This window comes from Gigantopelta aegis, chromosome 10 (genome assembly GCF_016097555.1).
Source record: "Gigantopelta aegis isolate Gae_Host chromosome 10, Gae_host_genome, whole genome shotgun sequence".
Classification (NCBI taxonomy): Eukaryota; Metazoa; Mollusca; class Gastropoda; order Neomphalida; family Peltospiridae; genus Gigantopelta; species Gigantopelta aegis.
The window spans coordinates 8,476,081-8,493,769 of record NC_054708.1 but is presented as its reverse complement, the minus strand read 5'-3'; the positions used below and the strand labels follow the sequence as shown (position 1 = coordinate 8,493,769).

General features: G+C 36.1%; 2 protein-coding genes across 5 annotated transcripts in view; both read right to left on the bottom strand.

Annotated features, from left to right (window-relative positions):
• Positions 1 to 10,841, bottom strand: part of LOC121382654 — a 33,312-nt gene extending 22,471 nt beyond the window's left edge. For 2 of the 4 annotated variants that reach the window (XR_005959196.1, XM_041512185.1), the window contains exon 1: positions 49 to 599. The gene's annotated coding sequence lies outside the window, so the exon portion shown is untranslated. Of the gene's footprint in view, positions 1 to 48; positions 600 to 10,793 lie in introns of those variants that run through there. The other 2 variants (XM_041512187.1, XM_041512188.1) reach the window with 2 other exon arrangements.
• A 3,378-nt stretch (positions 10,842 to 14,219) lies between these two features.
• On the bottom strand, positions 14,220 to 15,245 carry LOC121382941 (neuronal acetylcholine receptor subunit alpha-2-like). Its single transcript, XM_041512627.1, has one exon. It carries the CDS (start codon positions 15,243 to 15,245, stop codon positions 14,220 to 14,222), a length of 1,026 nt encoding a protein of 341 aa, XP_041368561.1.
• Positions 15,246 to 17,689: the final 2,444 nt, after the last annotated feature.

Sequence of the window (17,689 nt, the reverse complement as noted above, 5' to 3'; positions counted from 1 at the left end):
ACAAGGAACGCAGCAACATGTATGCTATTTCTCTGTAACCATGGTTACCTGTGCAGGTGTTACTGTGAGTTACAGTGAGAGGAAGATCCTTGTGGATGACCACCAAAGAATCTCTCGAGATCAGATGAAATTTCTGACCTCAAGCACAAGCTTTCAGCTCCATATCTGGTGACTGCAAATCTGTCAAGACATAATGATTTTGGAATTTAACGTAAGTAAACAATATATGAAAAACAGTTCACAACTCTTGACACCTTCAGAGCCACCCCCCACCCCCAGCCATGCAGGGAGGAGTTTGGGAGTTAAAATTTGTAGCAAAATTTCTTTTTAAAAATATATTTTCCAGGAAGGCAGCAATTTTTTTATTTTTTTTAATGTTTATATATTTTCCAGGAAAGGAATACAATTTACAGACACAGTAGAGCAGGAGGCTGGGGGCTTTCACCCCAACCCCCACATTAATTCTGAATCAAAAAAAGTATTTTTGACATTCACCCTTATTTGACATGATGAATTTTACATGAAGAATGACAGAAATTGCACTTTTGCACATAAAGTTTCCTAAAAACACTCATCGATGCTGACTTTACACCCTCGATCTGTCAGACCCCCCCCCCCCCCCCCCTCCCCCGACCAATAATCACTTGCTTCTACTGTGCCTGAATTATTATTATTTGAAAAGAGTTCTTGGTTGTCCATGGCAAAAAACATGCCATGGAAATACATTTCTCATATAGTCGACTACACAGCAAAAAAAAATGAAAATGAGAATGAAAAAATCCACGGCATTGCCAACTGTTATGGTCAATTGTTGTCTATTTCACTACGCTGTAGTCCACAGCTAAAATAAAATAGATGTCATTCTTTGAAAATCCTGACAGTGAGTTTCTACGGTATACATGTGGTATTCACAATACCAAAATAAAATATGCCCTATGGAACCATGGTTCAAAAGATAAATATCAATCCTACAGTACAGTTGTTTTTTTCAATTAATTTGTAGCACTGCATCTAAGGAAGGAAGGAAGGAAATGTTTTATTTAACAAAGCACTCAACACATTTTATTTACGGTTATATGGCGTCGGACATATGGTTAAGGACCACACAGAAATTGAGGGAGGAATCCCATTGTCGCCACTTCATGGGCTACTCTTTTCGATTTGCAGCAAGGGATCTTTTATATGCACCATCCCATAGAAAGGATAGCACATACAACAACCTTTGATGTACCAGTTGTGGTGCACTGGCTGGAGCGAGAAATAGCCAATAGGCCCACCTGTGGGGATCGACCGCAAACCGACTGCGCATCAAACGAGCGCTTTACCACTGGGCTACATCCCACCCCCACAATACATCTAAAGTTCAGCGTTCGAAATAAGCACTTATCCGTTTGTCCTGACAAGTTATAATCTGCTTGGACATGGAAAATGTACCTTAGAGGTTGTCTATATAGTGGACAAGTAAAAATGTATAATGATGTTTTATTTTGAGCAATGAAAAACATTGTCCTTGCTCTTGAGTAAAAATATTGATGGACAAGTAAATTTGTAGATGTACTTGTGAAAAATTCTGCTTATTTCTATCACTGAAGTTTAACATGATTTTTGTTTAATGACACCACTAGTGAACATTACTGGGCAATTCCACCGTTAACTGACACAACATTCAGATCTTTTTTAACGCCTTGATTATATTATTTTTTAAAAGTATTCAATAAAATTCTTAAGAGTGTTTTTGATTGAAATAAATATATTGTGACAAAGTCATGTCAAAAGAAAATTTCATTGCATACAATCTCAGTGCAACTACAATCACAAATGAAGTGTGGGTAACTGACGCAACAAAAAAAGTAACTTGTATTTGACATGTCTTTGAACTTGCCAAAATTCTCTGAATCTGAAGCATCAAGTTTTCAGGTATATATAGAAATGTGTAGTGCACAGGTAATATATGATCACTAGAACAAGACAACTAAATTTTCTACAAGGAATTTTTTATTAACTTTTTTATTAATGGGTAACACTAAAAGTCACCGACGCAATATTTGTAAATCATAAAAACTAATAAGAACATGTTTTAAAAATAAAACGTTTGTCTTTGGCAACCGATTCATCTAAATTGTAAGAAATGGGAATTAAAAAAAACTAACAATAGGGGCATGTTCAGGGTGGTGGATTGGGGGTCAACACCCCCCCCCCCCCCCCCACCAACACCCCATTTCTCAACCCTATCCCTGCTCAAAGTAAATTATTATTATTATTTTAATATGCATATACATGCATTTGTCATGATGAATTTTACTTGTAGAATGCAAGAAATTGCATTTTAGGACATCAGGTTCTCACAATTTTCCAAACACCCCCCTCCCCCGAGTAACTTGGGCAGCTGCACCCTCATGTCAATCAGTCTAAACCCCACTCCCTTCACAATTTTCTGCACACATGCCTCAACAATGAGACAACAGCTTACGTTTACATGTACATCTTGATTGGAATTGTTATGATTTGTTTTTGGCAATTTCCAAGTATATATACATGTATACTGTATTCACTTTCTTATGACATTACCAAATGACTGAACTGATCCAAATGTTTCGTAAGAAATCGATGGGAATAAGGCAGATATTGTAAATAACCCATATTCTTTCTTTAAAATCGGGGATTTTTTTCTCTCTGCATGCTGTCCTGTCTCGTTTATTTTTCTTGTTTGATTTCACTTTATCTTGCTTCATTTTTCACTACTCTCTGTTGTTTTCCCTCTCCAAACTCTTTCTGTGTTCGTTCAAATGTGCTTGATTCTTGTTTATTTTCTAGGTTGCCGTCTTGGGAGGTATTCTACTAAAAACATCAGCAACTTGGGATATTTTCAGGAGTAGTAACCAATTTATCAAATGAAAGGACATTTGCTATTTAGAACTATTAAAGGGGCAATATCATAGTTGCATAATACATTTCCAAAAATTATTATTATTATTTTATTTATCTTTTGAAATGTAAAGATTATTCTCGAATTAAATTACATGCCCATAAAATATTACAACCAAATAACTTCATTTACAGATAAAAAAGAATTATATTACAAAATTCATTTCAGTTAATTACATGAAATCACATTTTGAATTTTTTAGTTGCAATTCCACAATGACAAAGTTTTCTCGAATAACTGATGCAAACGGTTTATGTACTTTACAATTTTAGCCAAGAACTCATGGGAAACCACTGTAATGTTGATTTGTTTTATGAGTTAATTATAAAAGATTATGTATGAAATCATCTAATGTGTCGATATTTATCATAAATAAATGTAAAAATAGCGAAATAAGTGACTTGCCACTACATGTATGAAACTGCAATTCTAAATTTGTGTTACCAGTAAATAATGTATGTGTTATTGTGTTGCGTCAGTTACTGACTAGGAGAGTTATGTCAGTTACCAATACATTTTAATTCTTGGTGTGCCCACTTAGATTATTATGTTGCCATGTTGTGTAACCATAGCACAACTAAGAGAATATAAAAATATATAATTAAATATATGGCAGCACTGTAAGAGGGCAATATTAAAATTAAGCTTCAAAAGGCAACTGATGCAATGAGGTCATGCTATAAGTTTAAGTTTTTATTTATAAAAATCTATTTCAAATTTATTAATTTGTGTTGTTTGGGAATTACCATTAAGGTCTTAAAAACAAAATGCAATACTTACCTTTATCATATTCAATTTATTTTAATAACATTTTTGAAAAAAGATTTCAGTGCAATTTGGGTTCTATTCTTAGGAGGAAATACACAAATTAAAACTGGAGTATTTTATGGTTTATTGATTATAAACAAATAATTCTATGTGAGAAGTAAAGGCGTAACAGGGGGAAAAAAATTCACTCCATAGGTATAATGTTTCGTGGAATTGCCATATATACTTTCTTAATCATTGACTACTGTATGGCAAACATTTGGTAATTTTGACATAAAGTCCAAGAAACAAAACCCACTATATTTTTCCATTAGTAGTAAGGGATATTTTGTAGGGTGCATACTACCAAATCAAATCCCATAGACAACAATAGTAACATGTGGCTAAAATGCCTACCTGCAGCGTATCAATCGACATAAATGCCACGGATATAAATACTACCATCCGTCACTCTTAAAGTGAAACAGAAAAAAATGGGGTCAAACTGCTCATTTCTGCGATAGCGGGTAGCGTCTATGACTACCCTAGTTCTGCACAAATTTCGAGTACTTTTTTTTTTTACAGGTACCCCATACATGTTTCAAGCACAATGCTACTTGACTCAGTGGTACTAGATGAAATAAAAGTGCACATTTTTTTTACCCATATGAAACTCTTTTTTTTACAACCAACACACTCACATTTATCACCAATCACAGGACTTGTGGTGTTCACTTCTCTATCAAATGTTGGGTGCACCTCGAACTTTGACCCAGCTGGAAGTTATTTGGTTTAGTACTACCTATACTGATAACATACATTTTTCAAAAAGTGTCCAGCTATGACAACCAGGATCTGGTGTATTCTGACATAAACTGACAACCTCACTGAAATTGTTGTTTCTACAGTGCAACCTAATATAATGTACACATCAAAAGGCATATAAACTGACAATCAAAAGAAAGTATACCAATTATTTTTTCAAAGTATTAAAAACAACACAAAACACAAGTTGATGCAAATGTTATATTTTGAAAGTATAATAATTTGGCGATAAATAAACACGAGTATACTCAATAAAACCCCAAAAATGATAATATCACAGTGCACAACAGCACTAGGGGTGAAATGTGCAATTTCATAAAGGACCACTCATAACGAAGGTGAATAAATTTGACCACAAAGAACATGTTTCAATGGCGTGTATGTCCACCATGTGCAAGTATACAAGCATGGACCCGACGTTGGACAGAGTTTGTTAAGCGCCTAATGACGGCATCAGGTATTGCCCTCCACTCCTGCCTCAGTGCCTATACCAACTGATCCCTGTTCAGTGGAGGGTTAGGACGACGTTGAATTCGCTGGCCAAGATGATCCCACAAATGTTCTATCGGTGACAGGTCAGGTGAACTGGCTTGCCATGGCAAAACATTGACGTTGTTTGCAGCGAAGAACTGTTGCACCACACAAGCTGAAACAAGAGTCTAGGATGGTGTTGCAAGATCGGCAACAGGACGGGACGTAAAATCTGGTTGATGTAACGGTGTGCGTTAAGATTTCCGTCAATGACAATACGGTCTGTCCACTGTTGGCCACAGATACCGCCCCAAACCATCACAGATCCACCACCAAACAGTTCAGTCTCCTGAACACAGCACGGAGCTGTTCTCTCTCCTGCACGTCGGTATATCCGAGTCCTGCCATCAGCTCTGAATAACTGGAACCTGCTCTCATCAGAAAAAGAGTACATGTTGCCAGTTCTGATGTTGCCAACGTTGAAACTGACATGCCCAACGTAAAGGTCGAAGTCGATGTTACCTCGTCAATGTCATCCCTCTGAATGGTGGATAGACCCTGATACCATGCTACTGTAGCTGACAACGTACAGTGTGACGACTGATGACATGTCCAAGGCCAGATGATGTCACAGTGAGGAATCGGTTACGTAAGTGTAAGATGCGGAGATGGGGTCCTTGTTGGCTGTTGTGATGCGGGGTCTTCCACTTCGTGGTCTGTCTGCAGTCCTGCTAGTCACCCTGTAAGGCTGTATTAACCTAGCACGTGCGGCATCACCCAAACGCAGCAATGTACGACTATTCGTCATTGATTGCATTATAACAAATACTGGAACCTATCTAACCTTCCATGAACGTGTATTGTGTTTATTTATAATAAAAATAATTGGTATACTTTCTTTTGATCGTCAGTTTGCATAGTTTTGTACAAATGCAATATGTCATATTAAACAAAAAAACGTTTTAAAATAGAACTCCTGAAGATATTTACTGTCGGTTGGGTGTGTGTACTCAGGTTTATATGTAGAAACAATAAAGATAGTCAGAGTACCTCTACCCCTTTAAAACACATGCACTTGACTGACCCCTAGATTATGAAGACCTTAACAGGCACATCAAAGAAATATCAGTATTAAAAAAATACACTGTTTGAGGAAAAAACACACCAACATGACTGTACCTGTATGAAGTAATGACTTAATGTCCTGAACATTAGTGTTGGTAGGAAATCCTGTATGCTGGGTGTGGGTGTCTTCAAGTTACCAGGTGTGGGAATTTCAGAATCAAATCCATCGGCCATGCTGATTTTCATAATGAACCATCAAAACTATTGGCAGCCACCAATATTCCTGACTATATTTTATTTATAGCCTACTGTAGTTGGAGGTTTTAATAGTTGTGATATCTGGAATTATCATGCAGCTTTCACACATTTATTTTTGATTAATTACTTGCAATATTTTCTAATCCAGATGAATACAATATGTATATTGGATGTATTCCTACAATCTGGTGGCAGAATAAGACTATTTACAATTATTCGTCTCGGGTTCACAGGTTTCTTCCACAATGGATGATATTTAATGGAATATCACATTAATAAATGTACTAATTAATTAATAAATAAATAACAATAATAAATTAATTAATTAATACTTAACTAATAAATAATTATATAATAATAAATTACTATATGTTAATAACACTACTACTAATAATAAATTACTGAATAATATTAGTAATTATAATAAATAAATTATTTAATAATAATAAATCAATTAATTATTACCGTAATTAAATAAAAACAAATGCTTTTCAGATTTTTCATTTCTAATGTTTCCTTCATACATATACATCTATGTCTACATTATACATATTCTGTCTAAAGCTGTATCCTAACCGGACGTGTGCAACGCGAGCGATGCGATATTTATATTCTAACCAGATGTGACCATAACGAAAGTCATCTTTTTAAAATTGTTATCAACAGTTGAAACCGCTAAGTAAAAGTTGTTGGATTAGTTAATATAGGTTTATTGCCAGTGTCACACAACAAAAAAAATAAAAACAATTCCTATCGGTACTGTGTCGTGCGCTTGATTACATTAATCTGTTGTGCTGTATGCATGCAGTAAAGATGCAGCAATTGAGGGGGGAGAGAGGGGAGGGGGGGGGGAAGAGAGAGAGAGAGAGAGAGAGAGAGAGAGAGAGAGAGAGAGAGAGAGGATTATGACAGACATAGAGGATCGAATGAGTTGGCAAGCGATCACGCATTTCCTTGTTTTGTTGTTCAATTACATGCAATGTGAATTATTTGTAATTTAGTGCGTTTACCCGTGTTTAACACCTAGTAGTAGTTCAGGGGTGCATAAACTACTCGCCCGCTAAACCTAAAACCCTAATCTTGACCAATAGCTTTGGGGTATGATTTCATTTGTTTGCCACGTGATCTTGATCACTTACCAGGTTTTCTTAATAATGTTTTGGTTATTAATACATGTGTTTTTGTTCAGAGGGTTGGTAAAATAGTTGAACATAAACTGAGACCCCGACATGGGTGAAAATGCTAGTGTGTGTGTGTGTGTGTGTGGTGGTGGTGGTGGGGGTTCAGATGCATGCTATTATAAAGATATTGTTAAAAAATTAAAATTAATATATTGTTCTATAGGCTGGCGGACTAGTAGAAATTTTAATTGGTTCTAGTCCGACGGGCTAGTGAAATATTTTCCATTTCTGCACCCCTGTAGTTACAACAAACAGCAGTTGTGACCAAGTCACTATATCACGTATTAATTCAAATAAGTGTTCATATGGTTGCGGGTTAATTTGGTTAATTAAAAAATATTTATAATAATAATAAATAAATAATGAATAAAACCCTTAAAATAACTAATGACCAGTAATGATAACTAAAAAAGAAAAAAATAAAAAAAAAAAAAGGAAAAAAATAAATAAAAAAATAAAACCTTTAAATTAAATGACCTGCAATAATAATTAAACAAATGAATAAAACCCTTAAAATAACTAATGACCAGTAATGATAACAAAAAAGAAAGAAAGTAAAACAAAAACAAAAGTAAAAAAATAAATAAAATAAAACCTTTAAAATAAATGACCTGCAATAATAATTAAAAAAAGAAATTTTTTTAATAAGTAAAAAATAGAAGAAAACAAAGAACCTTTGAAATAACTAATGGCCTGTAATATTTTTTAAATATCAAAGGAAATAATAATTTTTTAAAAAGTAAATAAATGAAAGCCTTAAAATAAATAATTACCTATAACTGACAATAAAAAAGTAATAATAAAAAAAGAATTTAAAAAACCCAACCTTTAATGGCATATAATGCAACCCACACAAGGCACACATAAAAACATAAATAATAAAATAAATAATCAATTCCATTCAGTTCCACCATATTTTAATTCCGCATTTTTGATTTTCCAGTGTGCCAGGATAAAAATAACTTTCAAATGTGTCATCTTCAAACATCTAATCCTGGAAAGGTTACCAAAGGTATTGTAATTAATATTTTAGTCTAAAAGTTATTAAAATATGTTTTATGTATTAATATATGCACATATGCCTGATTTCATTAAATCCTGAGTTCAAATGGAAAATATGATCCAATGGAAAGAAAGAAAGAAGTGTTTTATTTAACGATGCACTCAACACATTTTATTTACGGTTATATGGCGTCAGACATATGGTTAAGGACCACACAGATTTTGAGAGGAAACCCGCTGTCACCACTACATGGGCTACTCTTCCGATTGGCAGCAAGGGATCTTTTATTTTCACTTCCCACAGGCAGGATAGCACAAACCATGGCCTTTGTTGAACCAGTTATGGATCACTGGTCGGTGCAAGTGGTTTACACCTACCCATTGAGCCTTGCGGAGCACTCACTCAGGGTTTGGAGTCGGTATCTGGATTAAAAATCCCATGCCTCGACTGGGATCCGAACCCAGTACCTACCAGCCTGTAGACAGATGGCCTAACCACGACGCCACCGAGGCCGGTATGATCCAATGGATAAAAGTTACAGCACAGCAATAAATATCACAATAATACAGTGCTGTCCAGTGTATCGGCGCACTTAAGCATTTAAAGCAGGGGTGGGGAAAAGCCCTTTTATTTTTTTTTTAAATGTGTTTGCCTATCCCACTTTTGTCTTTCTTGTTGGTCCGAAGCACCTGTCTGTTTCTATTATTGGAACAAATTCCTATCAAGACCAGCCTGCCCAGAGATCAGTATATTGTGCATGATTTAAAATAATAATAAATAAATAAATAAATAATTAGTGGTCAATATGACTGGTGTTTCAGATGTCTGTGATTTTTAAGTCTGCCATAAGTCGGACCAGAGTAGTATCAATCCATAGCCACTAGGCTAGACATTCGAGGTATTACACTCCAATTAAGACAAAGGACCCAGAGTTTTCAAGTGGTGACAATCAACACCTGTATATATAGTTCCATTATGTAAAATATATACAATTTCCAAGGGTATTTTTTTCGCTGATCAAATTTTTTTCTTCTTTCATGTTTTGATGTTTATTGTTTCACGTTCATGATAAAAATATACAAATGCCACTTTGAATTTTTTTTTAAATAGGCCTTTTAAATGATTTTATAATTGTTATTCCTTTCTTTTTTCCCCTCTAACATCAACCCCCCCCCCCCCCCCCCCACACACACACACACACACTTGGTAGTGATGACATCACGTGGGACCAAATGACAAATTTATTTTTCCCTACCCCTGATTCAAAGACAGTGTCCGAGATTAAACATTTTGGGCAGTATCCCAGTTGGATACTAACATTTCAAAATGTGGTATCCCACCTGAGAATTTAGTATCCCACTTAAATGAAATTCATCAATAACATCGTAACAAACTTGGACGACACTCTTACTTAAATTCACCAGTAAATAACGACTTTCATTGTTTCAGCGAAAAATAAAAACGCAGGATTAAAAAAACAAACAACATTATATGGTATCCCTGTGGGATACTGGATTCTTGAAGTCTGGTATCCAGAAATAAATTCTGGTATCCCTGGAATATTGGGATACCGTTAATCTCAAACACTGAAAGACCATTTTCTGAGAACACTGAAATACTTAATAAAATGGGTCTCTCACCAATGAAGCAAAGAAAGAAAGAAAGAAAGAAATGTTTGATTTAACGACGCATTCAACACATTTTATTTACGGTTATATGGCGTCAGACATATGGTTAAAAACCACACAGATTTTGAGAGGAAACCCAGTCGCCACTACATGGGCTACCCTTTCCGATTAGCAGCAAGGGATCTTTTATTTGCGCTTCCCACTGGCAGGATAGCACAAACCATGGCCTTTGTTGAACCAGTTATGGATCACTGATCGGTGCAAGTGGTTTACACCAACCCACTGACTCGATTGAGCCTTGCGGAGCCCAATCATGGGCCAATGAACTATGAAGCAGTGCATAATCTGTAATACACTGTAAATTGTTTTACGTCTGTAGTAAATACACATTTTAAAATTGTGCATAAATGTAGGCACCCCTTGTATCCAAAAGCGCTTCATTTACCAATGGGGCCCCGTTGGGTGGGGGGGGGGGGGGGGGTACTGCGTCTGTTGTTTCAAATAAAGTTATGCAACTGTCACAAAACTGTAAACATAAACGGTGACGATGCGCATGATGCGTATGGAATTTTGTGTCCTGCACAAAAATATTGAAGTATTCATGCATGCATTGTCAGTTGCCAACATATGCAGTCATAAATTGAGCGTGCACATACAATCAAAACAAACTAGGTAATTATTCCTCTCACCCAAAACACACATCATACAATTTCACTTCTCGTTCTGCGACATCTAGTGCTCAGTGGCTATTTTGGGGAGATAACTACCACTGACTGAGAAAAACACGATGTAGGTTCTGTTGGACCAAACCAATTCTCATTGCTGATAATGTTAACGTTTTCTAAGACAACAACGTATCAACATAATTTATGTAAGTACACCTGGGGGTAGAGGTCTTTGAATCGTGTTATGAGGTAAATATGAAAAGTGGGGGAACGCAATGGCTGCATAAATACTTGTATCGTGCGACTCGAACTTTGGCACAGGACTCTCTCATTTGGTACAATATATGTTTGTGATGTTTGTCACATAAAAAATATAAGAAAGGCAGGGAGGGAGCCCATAGACAAGATGTCGTCGGTATTGAGAGGGTGAGGGGGTAGGGGAAGTGGAAAAAGATAAAAGGCTGGAGGTGGAGTAAGATCATTTTTGTAAGACAGGCCAAATTAAGGTTTAACGTCTAATGAGAACATTTAGGGTTTTTTTTTATCGAGAGTACAGTTTTAGAACAAGTTAAAGTTTGTTTTATTTAACAACACCACTAGAGCACACTGATTGGTAAATGTCTGAGGAAACCCGCTACATTTTTCCTAATGCAGCAAGGAATCTTTTATATGCACTTTCCCACAGAGGAAATCACATACCACGGCCTATGACCAGTTGTGGTGCACTGATTGGAAAGAGAAAAAATTCAATTAGTTGAATGGATCCGCCAAGGTGCACCACATATATGAATGTTGTTGTTTATTACACACACACACACACACACACACACACACACACACACACACACATATACATACATATATATATATATATATATATATATATATATATATATATATATATATATATATATATATATATATATATATATATATATATATATATATATATATATTATTATTATTATTATTATTATTATTAAATTTATTATTACTAGCAAGTTAAAATACCTGGGCTAACATGCCAGGTCCGTCGGAATGAATTTTGGACTTGGGAGAAGACTTGGGAGAAGATGTTCATAACTGTATATATAAATAAAAGTTATTAATACATAAAATATTATTTTAGCACATATTTTCAAAAGGGCATGTAATGAACAATATACGACATTGTAAAACTCGTACAAAAACATTAATAAGTTTTAAATCAATACCAAGTCTGATATTATTTTTTAAAAACAAAGTCTCGATATAAAATAAATTCTTTACGAATTAGTTTTCATGATCCATTGAAATAATATCTGAAGTATGAGATGGGGGCACAATATTTAGTGGGGTGAGGCACAAGCCACATTGTTTTTCATACACATACACACACACACACACACACACACACACACACACACACACACACACACACACACACACACACACATACATACATACATACATATATATATATGTTAAAATACCTGGGCTAACATGCCAGGTCCGTCGGAATGAATTTTGGACTTGGGAGAAGACTTGGGAGAAGATGTTCATAACTGTATATATAAATAAAAGTTATTAATACATAAAATATTATTTTAGCACATATTTTCAAAAGGGCATGTAATGAACAATATACGACATTGTAAAACTCGTACAAAAACATTAATAAGTTTTAAATCAATACCAAGTCTGATATTATTTTTTAAAAACAAAGTCTCGATATAAAATAAATTCTTTACGAATTAGTTTTCATGATCCATTGAAATAATATCTGAAGTATGAGATGGGGGCACAATATTTAGTGGGGTGAGGCACAAGCCACATTGTTTTTCATACACATACACACACACACACACACACACACACACACACACACACATACATACATACATACATATATATATATGTTAAAATACCTGGGATAACATGCCAGGTCCGTCGGAATGAATTTTGGACTTGGGAGAAGACTTGGGAGAAGATGTTCATAACTGTATATATAAATAAAAGTTATTAATACATAAATAGATATATACGCACGCACACCAATACACTTATAATTTACTAAAGTTAGATATGTTTAGCATAACTCCAGTAACAGTACCTATAGTTAGAAGCAGTACTTGTTAGTCAGTAGAACTGATCTCCTATTGTCTACTATACTCTCATAGTGGAACTATCATTTGCCTCGAGAAACAAGGAATCATAATGATTGAGTTATTAAATGAATGTAACACAGGCGATGAAGCCACACATTCATTTAATGGTAACTATCTTGTTTACGTTTCTATAAAACCACTTAAATGTTCTAGCTAGCCTTATACATAGAAGGGCGCTGCTATATATATACATGTAGTTAAGATTTATCCGAACATAGCTATCTCAATAAGGGCTCTGCAGACATAACATTCTGCACCTGCGACAGAATTTCTGTGCAGTAATTCCGTCACGACAGTTATAAGAAATGTGTGTTTGTTTTTTCTCTCAGTTTGAGATCATTTTATTTCCACTAACCATCAATATAAATAAAACTGTACAAAACAAAAACAAACAAACAACCACCATAAACAACAGTACAGTGCGAATAAAACAGTCAGGCTGATCTCCTTGTAAACAAACCCAACATGATTAATACGTTTGAAAATTACCAACAACTTAATTTCTCAGAACCAACATGATACTTGCACAAAAGCAATCAAACGCATCATATATATGACTAGGACTTAATGATTGATCGTTATATCTAAGACGACTCACCCTTCAAGTGCACCACTAAAGATATATTTTATATAAAAAAAAAAAAAAAGAGCAAATAACCACCAGGCCAACATTAATTCAGAGAACATGAATAGAGAATATTTAGTAAGCAAACAGTGTTCAATGTCTCTGCAATCTGTTTTCAATCTTGGGGTCGTCTGTGATGTCGGATTTCAGTTTTAATTAGACTTCTTGTTTAATCTTTATAACGTCTGTATCAACAGATTCCATTCCTTGTCAATGACTTGCATGGTTGACAGACGTTATTTGAGCGAAACATTTGTTGCCTAAAGTTCTAGTTGAATTTCGTATAGGATTGTTCCCGTTGAATGTCGGAATGAATAGCTTCTAGTCTTCTGCAGCTGACAGCAAGAATCGTTTGTAATCATTTGTGTAGACTGTTTGGTGTGGGCTTGTGATAGAAATAATGCACGAGGACCGATGAGAGAGTAGTCATAACCGTCAATGTCATCACGATCACAACATAGAGTCTGAATATGAAAATCCCGTCAGACACGTTTGGTAACAAATCGTTAATGATGGAGACGAATATATAAACGGATAGCAAAACTGAGACTCCTAACTTCCTAAGGACACTTTGTATTCTGAAGCGAAAAGAATCGTGGACGATCCGAGGTTGAATACATGTTGAACAAGCGACGGATACGACTTGACTAGCCGTCGACTGGCTTGCTGCAGTAATGTCTACATCACCATGACATAGAAGCAAATTACACTAACGCAGAGGGTAAGAACAGCGAATGTAATGAAACAAACAGTGTTCAGTGTTTCTGCAACCATTTTCCAATCTGGATCTGGTCCGTGTTCTCGGATTCCACTCAAATATCTGTTCTTTACATCTGCGTCCTGTTGAACATCTGTATGATTTGTCTGCTGGCTTTTGCAGATGGCAAGAAGAAGTTCCTGTAACCATCTAGGTAGAGGCTTTGACGTGGGCTTGTAATAGAAATGAAGGATAATAACCGATGAGAGAGTAGTCATAACCTTCAATGTCAGCATGATCACGACATAGAGTTTGAATATGGACACCTTATTAGACACGTCTGGTAGCAAACTGTTGATGCCGGAGATGAAAATGTAAAAGGATAGCAAAACTGAGACCCCCATCGACACTTTCTCTTCTGAACCTAGAGGAAGCATGAACGAGCCGAGGTTTACAATAGAAATGAGTACCATGGGAATGATTCCAGAAATAATGAACGATAGTGGCATCCGTTGAAACGAGAATCCTATGAACACTATAGTGTGCACTGTGTCAGCGTCTTGAAACTCCTCACGGATGTAGGACTGATTTAGGAAACGCCACTCACCGTTGTCTTCTTCAAACATATATGGATCGACGATTGGTTTAATGTCTACTTCATTGGAATGCGTACTCCACTGAGAGAAGTTTAAAAAACATTGCTGTGAATCAAACGGAAAACGAACAACATTTATAGTACACGTGGTCCCAACCACTAATCCAATATACCAGTGTACCTGCCCAGTGTTTGAAAGTCTCAGCATTCCACCTTTGTCTGAAAGGAGCTGATATCCCTGGACATCATTCAGCAGTGTGATGTCAGGTATCCACAGTTTATTAATGGGTAAGGTCAGTGAATCAATCCCAGAATAGTCACTAGCATTCCAGGAAAGCAGTTCGTCCTGCCACGATAATTCAAGCCACCCTCTCGTTAGCATCGTCTGATCTGCTTCGCTGATGTCTTCCATTTTGATCAAATAGTACCTTAGCGTCACATTTACAGGCGTGGAAGCGTTTTTCACTGGCCTTAAGAATGGCTGGTATCCGTTAAATACATCCCTATAGAGTTCATAGTAAGTATGGTCTGAAAGTGTTTTATGAAACAATACTGTTATTGCCATATATAAAACGTATATATGTTGGTGCGTTCGTAGCATCGTCTAAACTAACAACTTGAGATCGCGCTTATTGATTTCCTGGGTATGAAGGTTGTTTTAGTATTATAACTGTGTCGGAGTTTTTTGCTGTTTCTTTTGTTTTGTTTTGTTTTACACGAATGTTTTAGTCCAAACGAATAGCAGACGACAGAGAAAGTAATTGTTTCAGTTTTCTTCGAAAGTGTCTAAGGATGTAAGATATCTATATAAAAAAAGAAGATATTATTTGCTACTGAAACGATCGGTTTGTGATAGTGGTATGTACAAAATGACAAACGTAACGTGTCGGCCTATTTATAACAACATCAACAGAACCTTTCGCAAAACAAACATTTTAAATAGGATCGTAACGATTACTAAAGTGACAGAAGAATGTAAGATAAAACATTTCATTTCGTAGACGAGTGCTTTAACAATAAAACACGATAATGAGATAATATTGTTAATCAGTTTATGTCAATATATCCCAATTTAACATGTTTGTGGTCGGTATGGTTGGTTAATTGTGGAGTTTTTAGCAAACAGATTTATCCTGTAATTCTGAAGTCCTTATAAAATTATGTTTCAATATTTATATAACGTTGCAATGCAAATATGTAGCAAAGAATTGTTTAAAATGATGAAAATGGGTTATAGATCGTTCACTGGTAATGTAGGTTTCCGCGGGAGAAAGCATTCGTCTATGAAATGAAACATTTTAACTTAAATTCTTCTTTTACTGTAGCACTCGTCTAGGAAAGGAAATATTTTACCTTAAATTCTTCTTTTACTGTAGCACTCGTCTAGGAAAGGAAACATTTTACCGTAAGCTGTCAACTGTCACGACGAAGTTTGCCAACTCGACGGTTGGGTTGTAATTTCCCCAACTCCCGACTTAGACGGGTGCGCTCTGATTAACAACTAATTGGTTTGCAATCCTCCGCGATCGTGATCCACTGTAAATATAATTATCCCAACCATGTTTACAGATGTGGGAACATATGCATGCACGCACGCACGCATACACTTGTATTCTTACTACTAACCAAAATAGTAGCCTTATAATTCTTGATGGTTTTATTCATAATAATAAAATAGATTAACATTAGTTTTTCACGGGCAATTGAGGTGTATGGCTAGGGAAGTGTGTTTGAACCATTATTAAAAATAAGTACGAAACTAATTGGGCACTGCTGCTTAAATTAGTAATTAGAAAAACAATACAAAAACTTGTGAGGCAACTACTGAACGAAACAACAAAGACTGTCTTCCCCACTCTAAGGAGAACTATGAAGTGGAGTCGGCCCCTGCTACTCTTTTCTTTGTTTTACATTGGTATCATCTCATACTCACTGGAGCCGGGCCCGTCCACATCACTGTACCAACCATGACGACTAGACTATATCCTAGGCCGATTCTCTCTTGTTCAGACACCTTCTCAAGATCTATATTTCTGGACAGCACTACACCATCCACATCTACTGACTCGGGGGGGGGGGGGGGGGGGGGGGGGCTCTTCACGGGATGCAAGCCATCACATCCCTACCAGCTGTGTAACTTAACGGTCTTAACGAGGCAACACACGTGGACATATAAATGGAACTTTAAATTTTTATACCATCGCTCGAAATATTATATCAAAATTATTTGTTCCCATATTGTTAAATTTATTTTATTGCATTGTCCTTAAAAGAAAGAAAGAAATGTTTTATTTAACGACGCAGTCAACACATTTTATTTACGGTTATATGGCGTCAGACATATGGTTAAGGACCACACAGATTTTGAGAGGAAACCCGCTGTCGCCACTGCATGGGCTACTCTTCCGATTGGCAGCAAGGGATCTTTTATTTGCGCTTCCCACAGGCAGGATAGCACAAACCATGGCCTTTGTTGAACCAGTTATGGATCACTGGTCGGTGCAAGTGGTTTACACCTACCCATTGAGCCTTGCGGAGCACTCACTCAGGGTTTGAAGTCGGCTGGGATCCGAACCCAGTACCTACCAGCCTGTAGACCGATGGCCTGCCACGACGCTACCGAGGCCGGTCTGCATTGACCTTAAAAAATGCACTAAAATTTTATATGTGTTTTACGTCAGTTGACAATAACTGTTTTCCAAATTGCTCATGGTCCGCCATGAATACTCTTCCTCCTTTTGTTTTTGGTACAAACTCTATGTTAGAGTTTGTAACCACAATGAATGTCTTTGACATTTAAGTGGATGTAAACATGTAAAACCAGTTGATTAATAAATCGATGTGCTCTAGTGATGT

Coding starts and splice junctions, on each gene's coding strand:
- LOC121382941 (XM_041512627.1), bottom strand. CDS start 15,245: ATGGAAGACATCAGCGAAGCAGATCAGACGATGCTAACGAGAGGGTGG.